General features: G+C 42.5%; 1 protein-coding gene across 3 annotated transcripts in view; it reads left to right on the plus strand.

Annotated features, from left to right (window-relative positions):
- Positions 1 to 16504, plus strand: part of NAA35 (N-alpha-acetyltransferase 35, NatC auxiliary subunit) — a 62269-nt gene that overhangs the window by 25226 nt on the left and 20539 nt on the right. For all 3 annotated transcript variants that reach the window (XM_075828758.1, XM_075828747.1, XM_075828749.1), the window contains exons 14-19: positions 855 to 961; positions 1051 to 1117; positions 1217 to 1315; positions 15431 to 15609; positions 16091 to 16227; positions 16412 to 16479. In XM_075828758.1, the coding sequence (XP_075684873.1) occupies positions 855 to 961; positions 1051 to 1117; positions 1217 to 1315; positions 15431 to 15609; positions 16091 to 16227; positions 16412 to 16479 (657 nt within the window). The remainder of the gene's footprint in view (positions 1 to 854; positions 962 to 1050; positions 1118 to 1216; positions 1316 to 15430; positions 15610 to 16090; positions 16228 to 16411; positions 16480 to 16504) is intronic.

Genomic DNA, 16504 nt, shown 5'->3' on the forward strand with positions numbered 1-16504 from the left:
TCCTCTGCTAACGAGAAGATCACTAAAATGTTAGCAGGTCATTTTGTGGTGGGGCTGAAATGCAGTAGAAATTGTGTTTTGGGGATTAAAGGCTATGTACACCTTTTTGAAAACTTTTTTTTTTTTAAAAAATAATGTCTATCCATGTGTTTTCTGAAACTTTCGAATTATTTTTTATTAAAAATTATTGTTACTTTTTGAGATACAGCTGCTTTGTATCCTGTATACATAGAAGCTGTATCTTACGCTGAGACCTGAATCCGTGAGGTCAGCGGCACTGACTGGTTCAGTAACCGCGCCGGTCCATGCAGGATCCAGCGGTTACGATCCCATCTAAGTTCATAACTTAGATGTGATCGATAAAAGGTAGATCACGCAGTACCCACTGACCCTAAAGCCGTCGGTGCTGCTGACCTGGTGGATTCAGGTCTCCGTGCAAGATACAAAGCGGCTGTATCTCAAAAAGTAAAAATGTAATAAAAAGTAATTTAGAAAGTTGCACCAAACACACTGATACACACTTTTATTTAAAAAAAAAATAAAAAAGTTTTCAAAAGTGTACATAGCCTTTCAGTTAATTTTCATGACCACGAATGACTTGGCAGTTAATTGCAATTCATCTGATCATTCTTCATAACAATCTATAGAGTTAATGCAATTTGCCACTATAAAAACTGAAGCAGCAAAGTTTGTTAAAACCAAAATTTGTGTCAGTCATAAAACTAGGACTGTGTGTGTGTGTGTGTGTGTGTGTGTGTGTGTGTGTGTGTGTGTATATATATATATATATATATATATATATATATATATATATAAAAATAATCCGGACACTAACTCACTTTCTTACTTCATAGACCACTTTTTTGGTTGATAACAAAAAAGTTTTTGGAACTCACCTAATGCAAGACATGATAAAAGATGCATTGCGGTCCTTTGTGAGCCCCCCTGTCCTGTCTACAAAGTATGTATTTTAACAGTTTGTTTCTTTGCTTATGCGTAGCAGCTGAATCTTAATGTGTGTATTTTACTTATAGTTTGCTTTTCTTCTAGATGCTGCCTATATAATAATCATCAGGCAAAAGACTACATAGATTCATTTGTCACCCATTGTGTACGGGTAAGTGTGTGTTTATAAAACTAAAGTTTTAAAAGATGGATTTATAAAAAAAGCAAAGTAGCACAAGATAGACCAGTGATTCCAGTTATCTTGTTCTAGCCTTTTTGCAGCTTAATTCAGATTCATGGTCACAACCGAGCTCGTCAGAGGGACAAACTTGGTCATATCCTGGAAGATTTTGCAACTTTACAAGATGAGGTATTTATTTCTTAGTTATCAATGATGATAAACTTTCATATCCTGAAATGACACATCCTATTTTCCATATATTGGTACCCTACTTGCATAACTGTATGTTGGCCAATGTCTATCCTATGTGATAGGATATCCCACAAAATAAATAAAAAAAATCACCAGTATAAAACCGCTTAAGCCATAAAATGTAAAAATCTAAAATTGCCATATGTCTACTTTTTTAAAACTGATTTTAGCTTGAAAAGAATTCTTTCCAAGAAACAATTAGATAAAATGAACAAATTGTTTTATTGAAAAAATTGACTATAAACTTAGTTGCTGTTATTATTTTATGTTTACACGTCCAAGTTTTGTTGCATTTTTGTTCTTGCTAAAACATGCAGCAGAAGAAAGTGCTGTTGAAGTGCATTGGTTTTTGAAGAATTACCTTTACCTGTCGCAGTTTATGGGATATGATGTGGTTATGTAATGTTTTTTTTTCCATTGACTTAAACCTTCACCCATCTCACTCCATGTCTGTTCTACAGGTCCATGAACAGGTAATGCAATTTTTCCAGTATGGGTACGCACAAACCGTGCCACAGAGCTCAGTTTCCTGCTAGAATAAATTGTGAGAAGTGAAGAATGTTAACTGTAGTCGTTCACTTTTGGATGGGGTCATGCTTTATATAAGGGCTCATGCACTTGATCGTACTACGCAAGTTCTTGACTCTAAATATAAAGCTCATGCAAGTAGCTGTAATACTCTTGGGCATGAGTCCTTGAAATAAATGAAGTCAGGTTAGGCAAAGGCAAATTACTGACAGGTGAATGAGATGGACTGAGTGGTAAATTATGTAAATAATGCTTATTTTTGGGTACACCGCACCATAGGTATAGGCCCCTGCCGCTAGAAGGCTGACCCGCTGGCAGGCCACTCCCTTCCCACAGACACTAGACTAACCATTTTTTTAGTCTAGCTATTGTAGGAGGCAGAGAAAGGACCTGCTTAGAAGGTGTGCTGAATTTTTTTTTATTTTTAAAAAAATTAGTTTTATTTCTTATTTTTCCGTTCAGGGTTGTTGTTAGCCTAGCCTGCCACGCTCTTGTTACTTCCCTGAGAAGTTAGGAAACCAGGCAACCTATCACCTAATACCTATTTCTACTGATTTCGTAGTTTGGATTGGTGGTAACTCCACTTCTGTGAAAGGTTACTGAAGAGGTAACTGCGCGCACCTAAAATCGTCAGACATGTAAGTATCTCTCTACCCTTCTCTGAAGGGCGACTTGACTTCTATTTCCACAAGATAAGGGGAGTCCTCTGGCTTCCCGCAGCTAAACCCCCTCTCGCTTCCCGCACAAACAGGTCAGGTCTACCATACTGGATTTGGGAGAAGTTCCTCTGCTTCTCTTGGCTGTGTCCTCTTTCCCCCACCTGGCTCTGTCGTATGTGTTTTCTTCCACGCTGACAGTCTCTTACCACCAGGGAATTCAAAATGTACCACCTGGTATCCAATTTCCAGCCCACCTCGGTCACCTGAGCAGCTCTCTGTAGCAGGAGCTGTGATGCCCTGCTGCTGCTCCTGGATTGGGGGTGGGCCCTCGGCACACGGGGTGGTCTCTTATCAGCACAATCTTTTTCCCCTCCGCATCTTGCATTGGAAGCTCCAGTACCTGTTCTAGTCTGACTTTTCAGCCTTTACTTAAGAGACTCACACTAGGCTACAGAGCCTCCTGTCTCACACTTGTCAGGACACCGCACCAGGGGTCTAGTATGGTAGGCCAGCCCTGTTTTTTTTTTTTTTGTTTTTTTTTTCAGCCCCCCCCTTATTCCTTCCTCCTATCTTGCAGCATGTCTTTCTCTTGAGAAGATACTAGCAGACAGCAGTGGTGACGACAAACTATGCTTGCGGTCAATGTAACAAGCCTAACCATCTCCTTTGCCATCTCCCTAGGCCCCCTCCGCATTCTTCTTAACCCCCCTTCCCGACTGGGCTATGTCCTGAACCTAGGTCATAGGGGACCTGTCCAGACCATTGTTGAGACCCTGGAGTGACTGCCGATCCAATTGGCAACCCGGCACAGCGCCCTCTTTGAATCTCCGTAGGCGGACATGCATCCTTCTTCTCATGGGCAGGCCACACAAGAGGCCCAGGTTTGTCACAAGGTCCAGTTCCTCCTTAGTACCGTCTCAGCTTTCCCCTGTCAGGACTCATGCTGGATGGGCTGCTTCTCTTCAGGACCAGTCTGACTTAGATTTGGAGTCCAAACAGGAGACAAAACTAGCTTCAACCATGCAGGACTTGTGCTGTAACGGACATCTTACACATCAAGGATCATTCACCCCCAACCCCACCCTCTAGTTTTCCCCAAACACATCGAATTAGAGGAATTTCCTACTAAGGAATGTAACCCCCTGGGTAGGCATTTAATCTTTTTTCCAAAAGGATGGAGATTCTATTCTGTTCTTTGAGGATTCAGTTAACAAATGGACTGTCTCTCAATTGGTGAATCCGCCTGTTTTGTGCTTTTACAAGAATACCACTTTGCCGCTTTAGACACATCGGCCCTTAGTGATTCCCATGACAATAGGTTGGATTCTCTTTATAAATATGTCTTTGTGGAGGCATGTTCTTCTTCTTTGCTTCTTCCTGGGTTAGTAAAGTTTTTCATCTGAGCCAAACCATAACAGAGCATTTTGGAAGGAGCACCACCGGAAATCTGCTAGGGCAATAGCTCGCTCTGTTGCTATTTGCCAGTCTGTTTGGTTTAAATCTTGGATGACCGTTTCTGCATTTAAGATGGTCCTCACTGGCCTATCTTTTTTTGGAAGTAGGCTTTCTGGAATATGCCTTAATAAAATAATCTCAGAGGGCACTGGCAGAAAGAGTACCCTCCGTCTGCAGAATCGCCCTTGATGCCAAACACCCTTTAAACGTTCTTAGAGTTTTTGTTCCGGCCACTCGACTGACTCCGGACATCCATCCTTAACCCCTTAATGACCGCCGATAAGTCTTTTCACGGCGGTCATTAGTGGGGCTTTATTCTGATGCATATGCCTTTTCACGGCGCTGCATCAGAATAAATAAACAGAGCAGGGAGCTGTTAATTCTCCCTGCTCTCGGCTGCCAGAGGTAGCTGAGGGCTGGGGACATCCCTGCTCGAACGGGTGAGATCGATATTAGTATCAATCTCACCTGTTTAAACCCTCAGATGCGGCGCTCAATAGCGAGCGCCGCATCTGAGTGGTTTTGGAGAGAGGGAGGGAGCTCCCTCTCATCCCACCGGCACCCGGCGATGAGGTCGCCGAGTGTCTGTGTATCCGATGATAGCAGAGTGCCTAATAAAGGCCCCCAGGTCTGCCTGGAGTGAATGCCTGCTAGATCATGCCAGAGGCATGGCCTAGCAGATGCCGGTCTGTTTTAAACGGACAGGCAGTAATACACTGCAATACAAAAGTATTGCAGTGTATTATAAGAGCGATCGGATGATCGCATATTAAAGTCCCCTAGTAGGACTAGTAAAAAAGTTTAATAAAGTTAATTAAAAAATAAAAACCCACTCTTTCCCCTTACAAAATGCTTTAGTATTAAAAAAAGAAAAAAGAAAGCAAAAAAAGTTACACATATTTGGTATCGCTGCGTCCGTAACGACCCCGACTATAAAGCTATTACATTATTTAACCCGCATGGTGAACGGCGTCAAAAATAAAATAAAAAACAATGGAAAAATTGCTGTTTTCTGTGAATCCTGACTTTAAAAAAAAATGTGATCAAAAAGTCGCATCTACTCCAAAATGGTGCTATTAAAAAATACAACTTGTCCCGCAAAAAAACAAGACCTTATACAGCTATGTCGACGCAAAAATAAAAAAGTTATAGCTCTTCGAATGTGATGGAAAATTATAAAGATTGCTTGGTCATTAGGGCCCAGAATGCAAGCAGGGGTAAGGGGTTAAAGCCTGTCACCTTTTAAGGTGTCTCCCAACTTGAGCGGTATCTTAGAGTGGGGGGGGGGGGGGTGCGTCTTCTTTCCTTTCAGGCGATATGGCTGGATGACGCCCAGTTCGAGAGGTGGTGTCGATGGGTTGCGAGATCCAGTTCTGGTCCCTCCCTCCCAGCTGTTTATTTTAGTCTACTCCGCCTAGGTCTCGTGACTTCACGTCCACTTTTCTCGTTTTTCTCATTGGGGGACACAGATCGTGGGTATGTGCTGTTGACCCTAAGAACTGAAACTTACCTAAACTTATCATTTGTGTCTGCATGAGGAATAATACTGTGTATGGCCATTATATCACATATATATGGCATCTATCAGCAGTTTTCCCCCTCCGTAGGCTCTGGATTTGGTTTACATTTTACAAGACCTACCAGGTCAAGGGGCGAGAACCGCTATTCCAGATTACAAACCAATCCACTAGGGTTGTTGGAGCCGCCAGGGCTTTGTGCCATCACACTTATGCTTTTTAAGTGTGCAAGGCGGCTACCAGGTCTTCTCTGCACATGTTTACCAAGTTTTAAAGAGTGAATACTTTTGCTTCAGCAGATACTTCACTTGGTCGCAAAGTCTTTTAGATAATTGTGGAGTAGATGACTTTTTCTCTGTTTTTTCTCTAGTGTTTCCACCTGGGGACTGCTTTTGGAATGTCCCACGGTCTGTGTCCCCCAATGAGACGAAGGGGAAAATGGGATTTTTTGAGTACTTACTAGGGTTGTCACGATACCAGAATTTGGACTTTCAATACCGATACTTAGAGTATTATTACGATACTCGATACCGATACTTTGCCAACAATAAAAAACAAAAAACTTAAGAATGTAAAGTTCATTTTCTGATGTGAGGCACAGGATGTTATTAAGTTTGAACCTCTGTGTGCCTCGCATTAATGGTAATTAACCCCATCATATGCCTCACATTAACCCAATGTTGCCCATTACAACTGTGAGTGAGGTACTTGATGGGATCACTTACTATAATGATTATAATTGGCACCATTGGGTTAATGTGTGAGGGAAATGTGATTAATTCACATGGCTGTGTTCAGTGCGTGAGATGCAGACCGTATGTCACCCGCTTTTCCTGGATCCATCATAGTTCAGAAAGCCGGGCTCCCGTACTGTAAACATGATCACACTATGGAACAGTATTCCTGCAGGCAGGCAGTGACTCGCAGCAGCATTTATGACACTGATGCTAGGAGCCCGGCTTTCTGAACTATGTTGGATACCGGAAAAGCGGGCGACATACGGTCTGCATCTCACGCACCGAACACAGCCATGTGAATTAACCACATTTCCCTCACACATTAACCCAATGAGGCCCACTATAATCATTATAGTAAGTGATCCCATCAAGTACCTCGCTCACAGTTGTAATGGGCAACATTGGGTTAATGTGAGGCATATGATGGGGTTAATTGCTATTAATGTGTGGCACATGGAGGTACTAAATTCATAACACCATGTGCCTCACATTAATAATAAGTGACCACCATTTCACTGACATAACGGCAACATTGGGGTTAATGTTGGTCACATTAACCCCAATGTTCCTCAATGCTGGCTGCCTTTATTTCAAGCTTGTGCTCTGCTGTAATACCTGCCTGGGGCCGATCTGTCACTACACTGCAGCGTGAGCGACACAGGCACGTCATCAGGAAACCTGTTCTTCTCGTGAAAGTCCCCACCCTGACCCTTTCTCACATTCTCAGATTATCATTGGTGGTTGTAGAGAAAGGCAGGAGGAGCGTTCCTCCCTCCTACTGTGACGCGGCCGGCACTAATGACGAGTGTGGCGTCACAGTAGGAGGGAAGAATACTTTTCCTTTCTCTACTGCCACCAATGATAATAACTAATAGTCTCCAGAAGCAAACAAGTTTACTGGGCTAGGTATTGTTCCAAGGAACATCCTCCCATATGTATTGATAAGGCAACTCTATAATAAGTATATAGATATAGGAGAAACAGAGTCTGTAGCCAATATATTATCAGAAAATATCAAAACAAAGCTTTATTTAAATATGCAAGATAACAAACATTTAAAAAAGATATGTATAACAGGAGAAACTCAATAAAAAATGACAGAGATACATCAGGAGAGCCAGAGTCATAAATATTAAACCCTTGTTGTATAGGTTTGCAGTGGGAATATCACTGGTATGAAATATGGTAGTTTGAACTCAGTGCATGTGTTGATGCTAATAAGGGACATAAATGGTCCAGAAAAAGAGTATCATGTACTAAGAAAATGAATCTAAACCATACCCTGAAAATACAGGGATAGCCAGGATAATCTTACCCATAGAGTGTCCTTAGCTGTATCCCGATGGTCACTGTGTGCGCCCCGATGCGCGTTTCGCAGATGTCCGCTTCCTCAAGGGACCCCTACCATATTTCATACCAGTGATATTCCCACTGCAAACCTATACAACAAGGGTTTAATATTTATGACTCTGGCTCTCCTGATGTATCTCTGTCATTTTTTATTGAGTTTCTCCTGTTATACATATCTTTTTTAAATGTTTGTTATCTTGCATATTTAAATAAAGCTTTGTTTTGATATTTTCTGATAATATATTGGCTACAGACTCTGTTTCTCCTATATCTATGCCACCAATGATAATCTGAGAATGTGAGAAAGGGGCAGGGAAAGGGTCACTGTAGGAAGAGAACATTGCAGGCGCTTTACACTGCGCGCGCATCCTGTTCTCATTTATTTCAATACTAAGCTGTGCGGCCACACAGCTTAGGATTGAAATACATAAATTGACGGTATTGAACCGTTTGCCCCCGCACAGCATCAAAATGGTATCGAAATTTCGATGCATCGTGCATCCTTAGTACTTACTGTAAAATCCTTTTCTCGTCCATTCCAATGGGATAAACCGTTCCCGATCGTTCGTTTTTTACAGTTGATTGTTGGACGATTTTCTTCTCTGGTTCTGATTATTAGTTCATTACCTTGATTTTATGGTAATCCTACTACTTATATACAGACTGAATTAGCTTAGTGTCTGTCAGAGGGGTATATCCTGTGGAAGGGGCACTAAAGTGACCCTACTAGCCGGCGGGCACATGAATAATCCAGAGAAATTCTATTTTGCAAAAGAAAGCCCTATTTTCCAGCTACCTAGACAGAGGTATTTGTACTTAAAATATAACTTTTAATTGATACTTTTAAAAGTTACGTCACACAAACCACACACTTGTTAAAAGTAGCCAATGCAAACTGACAGTGTATAGCTCATAAAGCACATTGCCAGGGTACACTGTGTGAAGGTAAGTAGAGGTCAAATAGCGTGTCAGCTAGCGGCTGCAGTACGATGTAATAACACTATCTTCGGAATGAATTCTATCTATCAGCTAGGCATTGAATTTAAAAGAAATGTGCAATGTTAAATACTTTTGTGTCAAAAAAGACAAAAGTATAGTAGGTATAATACCTTTATTGGCTAACCATAAAAGTTCTATATGCAAGCTAAGTAAATTAAAAGAAAGTCAGCCCCCCTGTGGGAGAGGCCAACAATTTTTAGTCCTTCGCATCAAGCCTCTTTGTGGCAACAGCATATACCCTTGGTCTATATCCCCCAATAGACTGGACGAGAAAGGATTTTACGAGGAGTACTCAAAATATTCCCTTTTTTCCGAGCTATTCGTGCTCCCCTTCAGGGTGTAGTAGTTCCAGTCCCACAACCAGAAAGGTTTCAAGGGTTTAACTCGAACCTCTGCACAGTCCCCAAAAAGGACAGTTCAGTCAGACCCATCTTAAAATTCAAAAAAGTTTTGTCCGCGTTCACAGGTTCCGGATGAAATCTGTGCGGTTAGTGGTCGCCTCACTTTCACAGGGCGGATATCTTTTCTCCATCAACGTACATGCTTACCTCCACGTTACCTATCGCAAGGGCCCACCAAAGTTTTCTTTGATTCGTTGTTGGATCTTATTATTTCCAATTTGTTGCCCTCCCCTTTGGGCTAGCCATTGCCCCAAGGGTCTTCACCAAGGTCCTTACAACTCCCACGTGATCTCCTGGTGAAGGTCCCCTCCAGAGAAGACAATCTTTCCAGCCTCTGAATCACGCAGGACATCCTGCAGATATTTGGTTGGATTATCAATTTAGAAACGTTCTCCCTGCTAAACAGATGGAGTTCCAGGGCATGATTTTCAATACCAGGAAAGCCAGAATATTTCTCCCGGTAGACAAGACCAGGAATCAAACCAGAGTTTTGCTTCCCCTTCTTTTGCTTGTGGGTTTTGGGCAGAATTGTCTTGTCTTTCAAGGCCATCCCTTATGCTCAATTTCACCCGCGTTCCCTGCAGCGGGCCATTCTTGCCGATAGAACAATTCTCCTGTATCCCTGGACAAAACAATCCTCCTTCCTCCACAAGTTTGCAGGGATCTGCTCTGGTAGGAGACATCTACAGGTTTTTTTCCAGGGATGTTCCTTCCAGTTTTTCTATTGGCTGGTCACCTTGACCGATGCCAGCCTCGTAGTTTTGGTAATGCTGTGGCTTTCACACGGTTCAAGGTCGATGGTCAAAGGAAAAGGCTTTTCTGCTCCTGGAACTGAGGGCCATCTTCCTGGCACTCTCTCATTGGACTTCCATTCTCCAGGGTCAGCTGGTCAGGGTTTAGGCAGAGAACACTACAGTGGTCGCCTATTTGAACGACCAGCGGGGCACCTGAAGTCATGCGGCAATGCAGCATCTTTTTGGATTTGGTCTGCGATCCTGATATCCTACAGGTCCAAAGGTAAAGTTCCTCCCTTTCTTGTGACTTCCCTCTTTATTCTAGCTATTGGGACATCCTTGCAGTAAGACACCAACCGTCAGTCTCTCAGGTCTGCAAGGCTGTTACCTGGGCTTTAAAGCACACGTTTACAAAGTTCTACCAGTTTCACGCCTTGGCTTCCTCTGATGCCAGCCTGGGTTGTAAGGTGCTCCAAGTTGCCATGCGTTAGGTGGATCGCATGACATAATTATTTTCCCACCCTCTCGGACGTCCCATGGGTGACGGGTCCTGTTCTCTATTGTTTTTTATTCTTAAACCCAGGACCCCTGTTCTGTTTTTTGTTTTTTACTTCTCTCAGGATATGTTGTTGTTTATACTGTTGCTATCTTATTTGTAGAAAAAAAAAATTCTCCTACGCTTTTCTGTACTAAACGGGCTAGTCTAGTGTCTGTGGGAAACTTTTTTTCCCACCTAGTGTTAACCACCTAGTGGCAGAGGCCTATACCGATGGTACTGTGTCCCCGAATGAATTAAGCGGGACAAATTTTACAGTGAATACAAAAATCCAGTTTTATATGCTTGTGTGTTGAAATCGGACATTTGCACAGTATAAATTTTAACCTCTTAACGACTGGTTTATTTTGACCTTTTCAGAACGCAGCGTTTTAGTTTTTTTTAACCCCTCCCTGACGTATGACATACTTAGGTCATAGCCGGGTAGGGGAAGTATGGAGCAGGCTCACGGGCCGATGTGTTACAGCCGACATTTCACTGTAAAGAATGTGATCGTGTTTGAGTGCAATCCCGCTAGTTTAACCCCTCAGATACCGCAGTCAATAACGACTGCGGCACCTAAAGTGTTAGAAAGCGTGGGGCAACCCCCTCTGACAGTCCATCGGCTGCTGATGGTTGGTATGGCAGCCTGGGGGCCTAATGAATGCAGGGCTTAATAGGAGCCTGTCAGAAACCCGATATGCAGTATATAGATCGTTTGTTCAAGTTCCCTAGGGGGACTAGTAAAAAAAATTTAAAAAAATTTGAAGTTCTAAAAAAAACCAAAAACTTTCCCATTTTCCCCCTAAAGCATTGTAAAAAAAATAAATTAACATAATTGGTATTGCCATGTCCGTAAAATTCTGAACTACTAAATGGAGTTTGCACAGAGTTTTTTTGACGCGAAAACCACGTCAAACGCTGTAAAAAAAAAAAAAAAAAAAGCGTCGTCATTTTTTTTTTTTTTTTTCCTTTTTTCAGGCGTTTCCAGCTCTCACCTCCTATTAGCATCATTGGGAGGCAGAGAAGGCATTTGCGGTGGCTTTTGCCCGCGCCGCTCATTGGCTGCGGCCGAAAAACGCAGCGAGAGACCAGGCAAAAAATGTCTTCTGCTGGCAGGTTTTGAACGAATTTTCTGGCAAAAAACTCAGTGTGAACTAGGCCTTCCAATATATCATTATGTAACATGCACGATGAATGCCGTAAAAAAAATATATGTGAAACGCCAGAATAGTTTCTGGGTTTTTTTCATCATGTCTCCCACAAAAAAATGTAATAAAATGTATTCAAAAACTGACGTACCCCAAAATGGTACCATTAAAAACTACAAAAAACTCAAAAATGAAGCCCTCATACCGCTCGATTGATGGAAAAATAAAGTTATGGCTCTCAAAATATGGCGGCACAAAATAAATTTAATTTTTTACAATTATTTTTTCCAGTGTAAAAGTAGTAAAATATAAAAAAAACGTAACTTTATTCTGTGTACGGTGATACTAAATTTAACACCTCGTTTTAATTGCACACCGTAAAAACAAAGCACAAAAAACAATGTAGGAATGGCTGTTTTTTTTCATTTTCCGCCGTGCAAATTTTTTTTTTTTTTAGATTCCTAGTACATTGTATGGTGCAATAAATGGTGCCATGAAAAACTAGAACTCTTCGTGCAAAAATCAAGCCCTCATAGGGCTATAAGGACAGAAAAATAAAAAACGTTATGGCTTTTGGAAGGTGGGAATGAAAAAATTAAAAGGAAAATCCAAAAAATGCTGCAGCGGAATGGGGTTAATCACGAGCACTATATGTGTTTTTTTCTGGAGATTTTTATTTTATTTTTTTAACTATTTACCGAGTGACATGAATGACTTTTATTCTACAGTTCATTGTTTGTGGCAATACCCAATATGTATAGTGCTAGTTTTTTGTTTTTTTTCTCTTGCTCGTTACATTGGGGGACACAGACCGTGAGTATATGCTAGCAGGCTTAAAGGGCTTTTCCACTTTCTGAAAACTGATGATCTATCCACTGAATAGGTAATCAGTATGATCTGTGCGTGTCTGTCACCCGGACCCCGTACCGATCCGCCACTCTGGCTGCCTGCGTGCATCGGATGTTTGTAACGGTATGCAGTAGTTGGAGCCGGAAGCAGATGACTCCGACCGCTGCATAGAGGCCGTTCGGCAGAACTGCAGCTCGGCCGCTATTCTTTGACCGAAGCCACCTGCTTCCGCCAATATTGTCCAGTGCCTGGAGGCAGCCAGAGTGGCGGATCGGTGCGGAGTCCGTGTGTCGGACACGCACCGATCATATACTGATGACCTATCCGGTGGATAGGTCATCAGTTGTTAGAATGTGGAAAACCCTTTATTAATTGTATTGATTAAAAAGTATGGCTCAACCAGCCACTAATTCCAGAACCATGCATAAGCAAGTGATTGGCGACAAGGAAATGTCTCTCTAGCACCCAGGGACCAACTTTCCCTGCTTATTGTATAATGATTCGCTACACCCTTGCCATTAAATTACAATCTATCCAGATCCTACGCGTTTCAGCACCACAATCAAAGTGATGCCTCATCAGGGATTCCTAGATAACTGGAATAACTACATCTTGGTATTTTGCATCCCATGGGAGATGTGTACTGGACGAGTTTTCATTGGGGACTGCTTCCGGGTATGTGTATAGCTCTGCCTGGTGCCCATTTTGTCCTGTCCTATTTGGTAAGGGACCGGGACGGGACCCTTTGAGTTTTGTTTCCGGTCCTTGTTCATTTTTGCCTCATGTCTAGTGAACTTCATTTGCGATATCAAGGGCAATGCCCTCACTCCTCTGAGACGAGACCCCTGGCTAGTAAAGTGACGGGACGTTGCTAGGCAACGTGTGTAATCAATGGGAGTTAGTCTCTGATTGAGACGGCTCCCGTGATATAGTACATCTCCCTCTGACTCTGATCACTATCCATATTGTTGGTTGATGTTGATGGGTAGTGCAGGAGCCGCGTCTAGCGTCCTCTAGTTACTATGGACGCGTTGGTCGTCCAGGAACCCTCATTGGTTGTTAGGACCGAGGGGCGCCTCCTCCGGCGCGTCACAGCGTGTCGTGTTCAATGCGGATTGGCGGTCCGCCCCGGTGACCACTTTAGGAGGGCGGGCTCTTAACCGTATAAGCCTGTAGCTTCCCCGGCGCATGTGCGGCCAGTATATCAGAGTCGTACACGCGTCTGGAGGCTAAAATCAGCACATGAACAGTGCTATCCAGTGTTCGAATTTTAACAATATAAGAATTAATATCTAGGAATCCCTGATGAGGCATCACTTTGATTGTGGTGCTGAAACGCGTAGGATCTGGATAGATTGTAATTTAATGGCAAGGGTGTAGCGAATCCTTATACAATAAGCAGGGAAAGTTGGTCCCTGGGTGCTAGAGAGACATCATTCCCTCTGGACACTTTCCTTGTCGCCAATCACTTGCTTATGCCTGGTTCTGGAATTAGTGGCTGGTTGAGCCATACTTTTTAATCAATACAATTCATAAACAATTTCTTAATCGTTCTTTCAGGCGGTGAATCTAATTGAAAAAAAATGTTGAACAACATTCTTTATCAATTTTACAGTGAATCACTGTGGAAAACCCCTTTAACACTATGAATTAGAAACATGACTCCTCCTACAGGATATAACCTTCCCACAGACACTGAGCTATTCGGTCTTTGCTACCATCAGCAGAAGTGTCCGCCTCCTAAGCTGAGTCTCTATCAAGAATATTCTTTTTATTTTAATTATTCTTTTCATCGTGAAGAACTAGAGACACAGGGTCTCCCTGTGTTAACATTTTGGTGGGCACACAGTGTCATATTTAAATGCACTGTTGTCCAACCTGCCTATGAAGACAAGTGGAAGTGTTAATTAACCCCACCCCTAACCGGGCCACCCTTCCTGCACTGTAGCTGTCTGCTGGACCTGCCTATTCCCTGGGGCTTGCTCTTAACCTCCCTGGCACTTTTGGGCCGACAGAGCTAATTATTCTCAGTATGGCTGGCGCCATTTTGCGCTAAACTGCGTGGGGGGGGGGGGCGGGATCTTCACTGTAGTATGCAACAATAGAGCTCCAGCGTGCTTGTTTCCCTATCTCCTCATGGGGAATCCGTGTCTCCTCACATGACCGCCAGGGGCCAATTGTGGTGCTCTGTGGGCGGGGCTTCAGTATTCCCCTCTGCTCTCCTCCGTTTGGAAGGACGCTGCTGGGGACATAGGACCTCCTGAACAAAGCTGCTGCTTCTTGCCTCGTAGTACTTCTGAAATCTTGAAAGCAGGTAGGTGTAGCCCTTGCTTCTACTATCCTACAGGTGCCCTAGACTACAGGCACTGAGTTAATTCCCTAAGGGATTTTACTCTTCTCTAACAGTTCTAGTTTCAGATAGCGCTGCAAGAGAAGTGCACTAGGGGAAGCAGCCATTACTCCCTGTATAGCTAAATAACTAACCATGTCCTGTCTTCTGTTCCCGCCCCTGGGGACTGCTCTAGGACGTCCCACGGTCTGAGTCCCCCAATGTAATGAAGAAGAAAACAGGATTTTTTGAGTCCTCACCATAAAATATTTTTCTTGTCCAGTTCATTGAGGGACACCGCTTCCACCCAATTGTGTTCAAGGTTTTTTTTTTTTTTGCATTTGCGGTGATCAGTTTGAGGGATTCCCCTCTCGTTTGACATGCTTATCTTGCCTTGTATCTGCTTCTCCTACTGCTTGTGGACAGACTGAATAGCTTCGTGTCTGTGGGCAGGATCTATCCTGTAAGGGGGCGTCACTTTTTTAAATTTTATAGTGTCATGCCTCCTAGTGGCAACAGCATATACCCACAGGCTGTCCACGATTGAACTGGACAAGAAAACTATTTTACAGTGAGTACTCGACAACTTTTTTTTATTTCTTAGTACTTTTGCACAATAGCATGTTTTATGGAAAAAAAGTCAGCACCCTTACTGCATCGTAATAGTACGGCGGTTCACAGGAAACTATTTTTGAATCGTGACGTACTATCACGGCGCAGGGTGGGAAGGGGTTAATATTGTAATGCTATGTTGTCTATTCTGTGTTGTCTATTAGTAATTTTTTTTTTTTTAATGCTTTGTGTCTAGGCAGAAAAGGTGGATGCTGCTCTACACAGCATGCTTTTAAAACAGGAACCACAGAGACAACACTTGGCATGTTTGGGAACCTGGGTGCTTTATCATAATTTGCGTATTATGATCCAGTATTTACTGAGTGGTTTTGAACTGGAACTTTATAGCATGCATGAATACTACTACATATACTGGTGAGTCCTATTTGTTCACGCATTGAGACATGGATAATAAATAGACACTTTCCCCAGACAATTATTAGTTAAACGGTAACTAAACTATTAAAATCTTTTGACATGTCATAGTGTCATGTCAGAAGTTTTGATCAGTGGGGGGTCTGAGAACCCCATAGATCGCTAAAATAAAGCGTTAAAAGCTTTCTATTGGGCCTGTACACCGCTCCAAGGAAAGCCGATCAGAAACGAAGCGGCGTAGGGTTCTCTAATGAAACGTGCCATGCTGTCATCAGGACAGGTTTCCAGCCTCTGGATGTTATCAAGAATAGTCCCGTTCACTAACAGGTAGCAGAGATCATGAAACCCTGAGGAATTGAAAAACAAAGTATATCAGAAAGATGCGTAACTTTTTATTCTATCATTTTATATAATTTTTTTATTTAGATCCCAAGTCTATGAAGCATTTATGGGCCTCTCACAACTAAATTCTTGTACATAGGTATCTTTCTGAGTTCCTTTATGCTTGGCTGATGTCCACACTCAGTCGGGCAGATAGCTCCCAAATGGCAGAAGAGCGCATAATGGAAGAACAACAGAAAGGACGAAGCAGCAAAAAGTCTAAGAAGAAAAAGAAAGGTATTTCTAGTACAGCTAACAAATGAAATGTTTGTCTGCTCGAAGATTTCCACACCAACAACATCTCCCAGACCTGCAGCAATCAGCTGATTGCCAGTGGGACAAACCCTTGAATAATCATGATTTATATATAATTTCAAAATACTGACCTAGTAAATGCAGCTTTTATGCTTCTATTTTACAGTTCGCCCATTGAGCAGAGAAATAACTCTTAGCCAAGCTTACCAGAACATGTGTGCAGGGATGTACAAGGTAAATGTGTACGTTTTTGTAACTT

The sequence above is a fragment of the Rhinoderma darwinii genome, chromosome 1 (assembly GCF_050947455.1).
Source record: "Rhinoderma darwinii isolate aRhiDar2 chromosome 1, aRhiDar2.hap1, whole genome shotgun sequence".
Taxonomy (NCBI): Eukaryota; Metazoa; Chordata; class Amphibia; order Anura; family Rhinodermatidae; genus Rhinoderma; species Rhinoderma darwinii.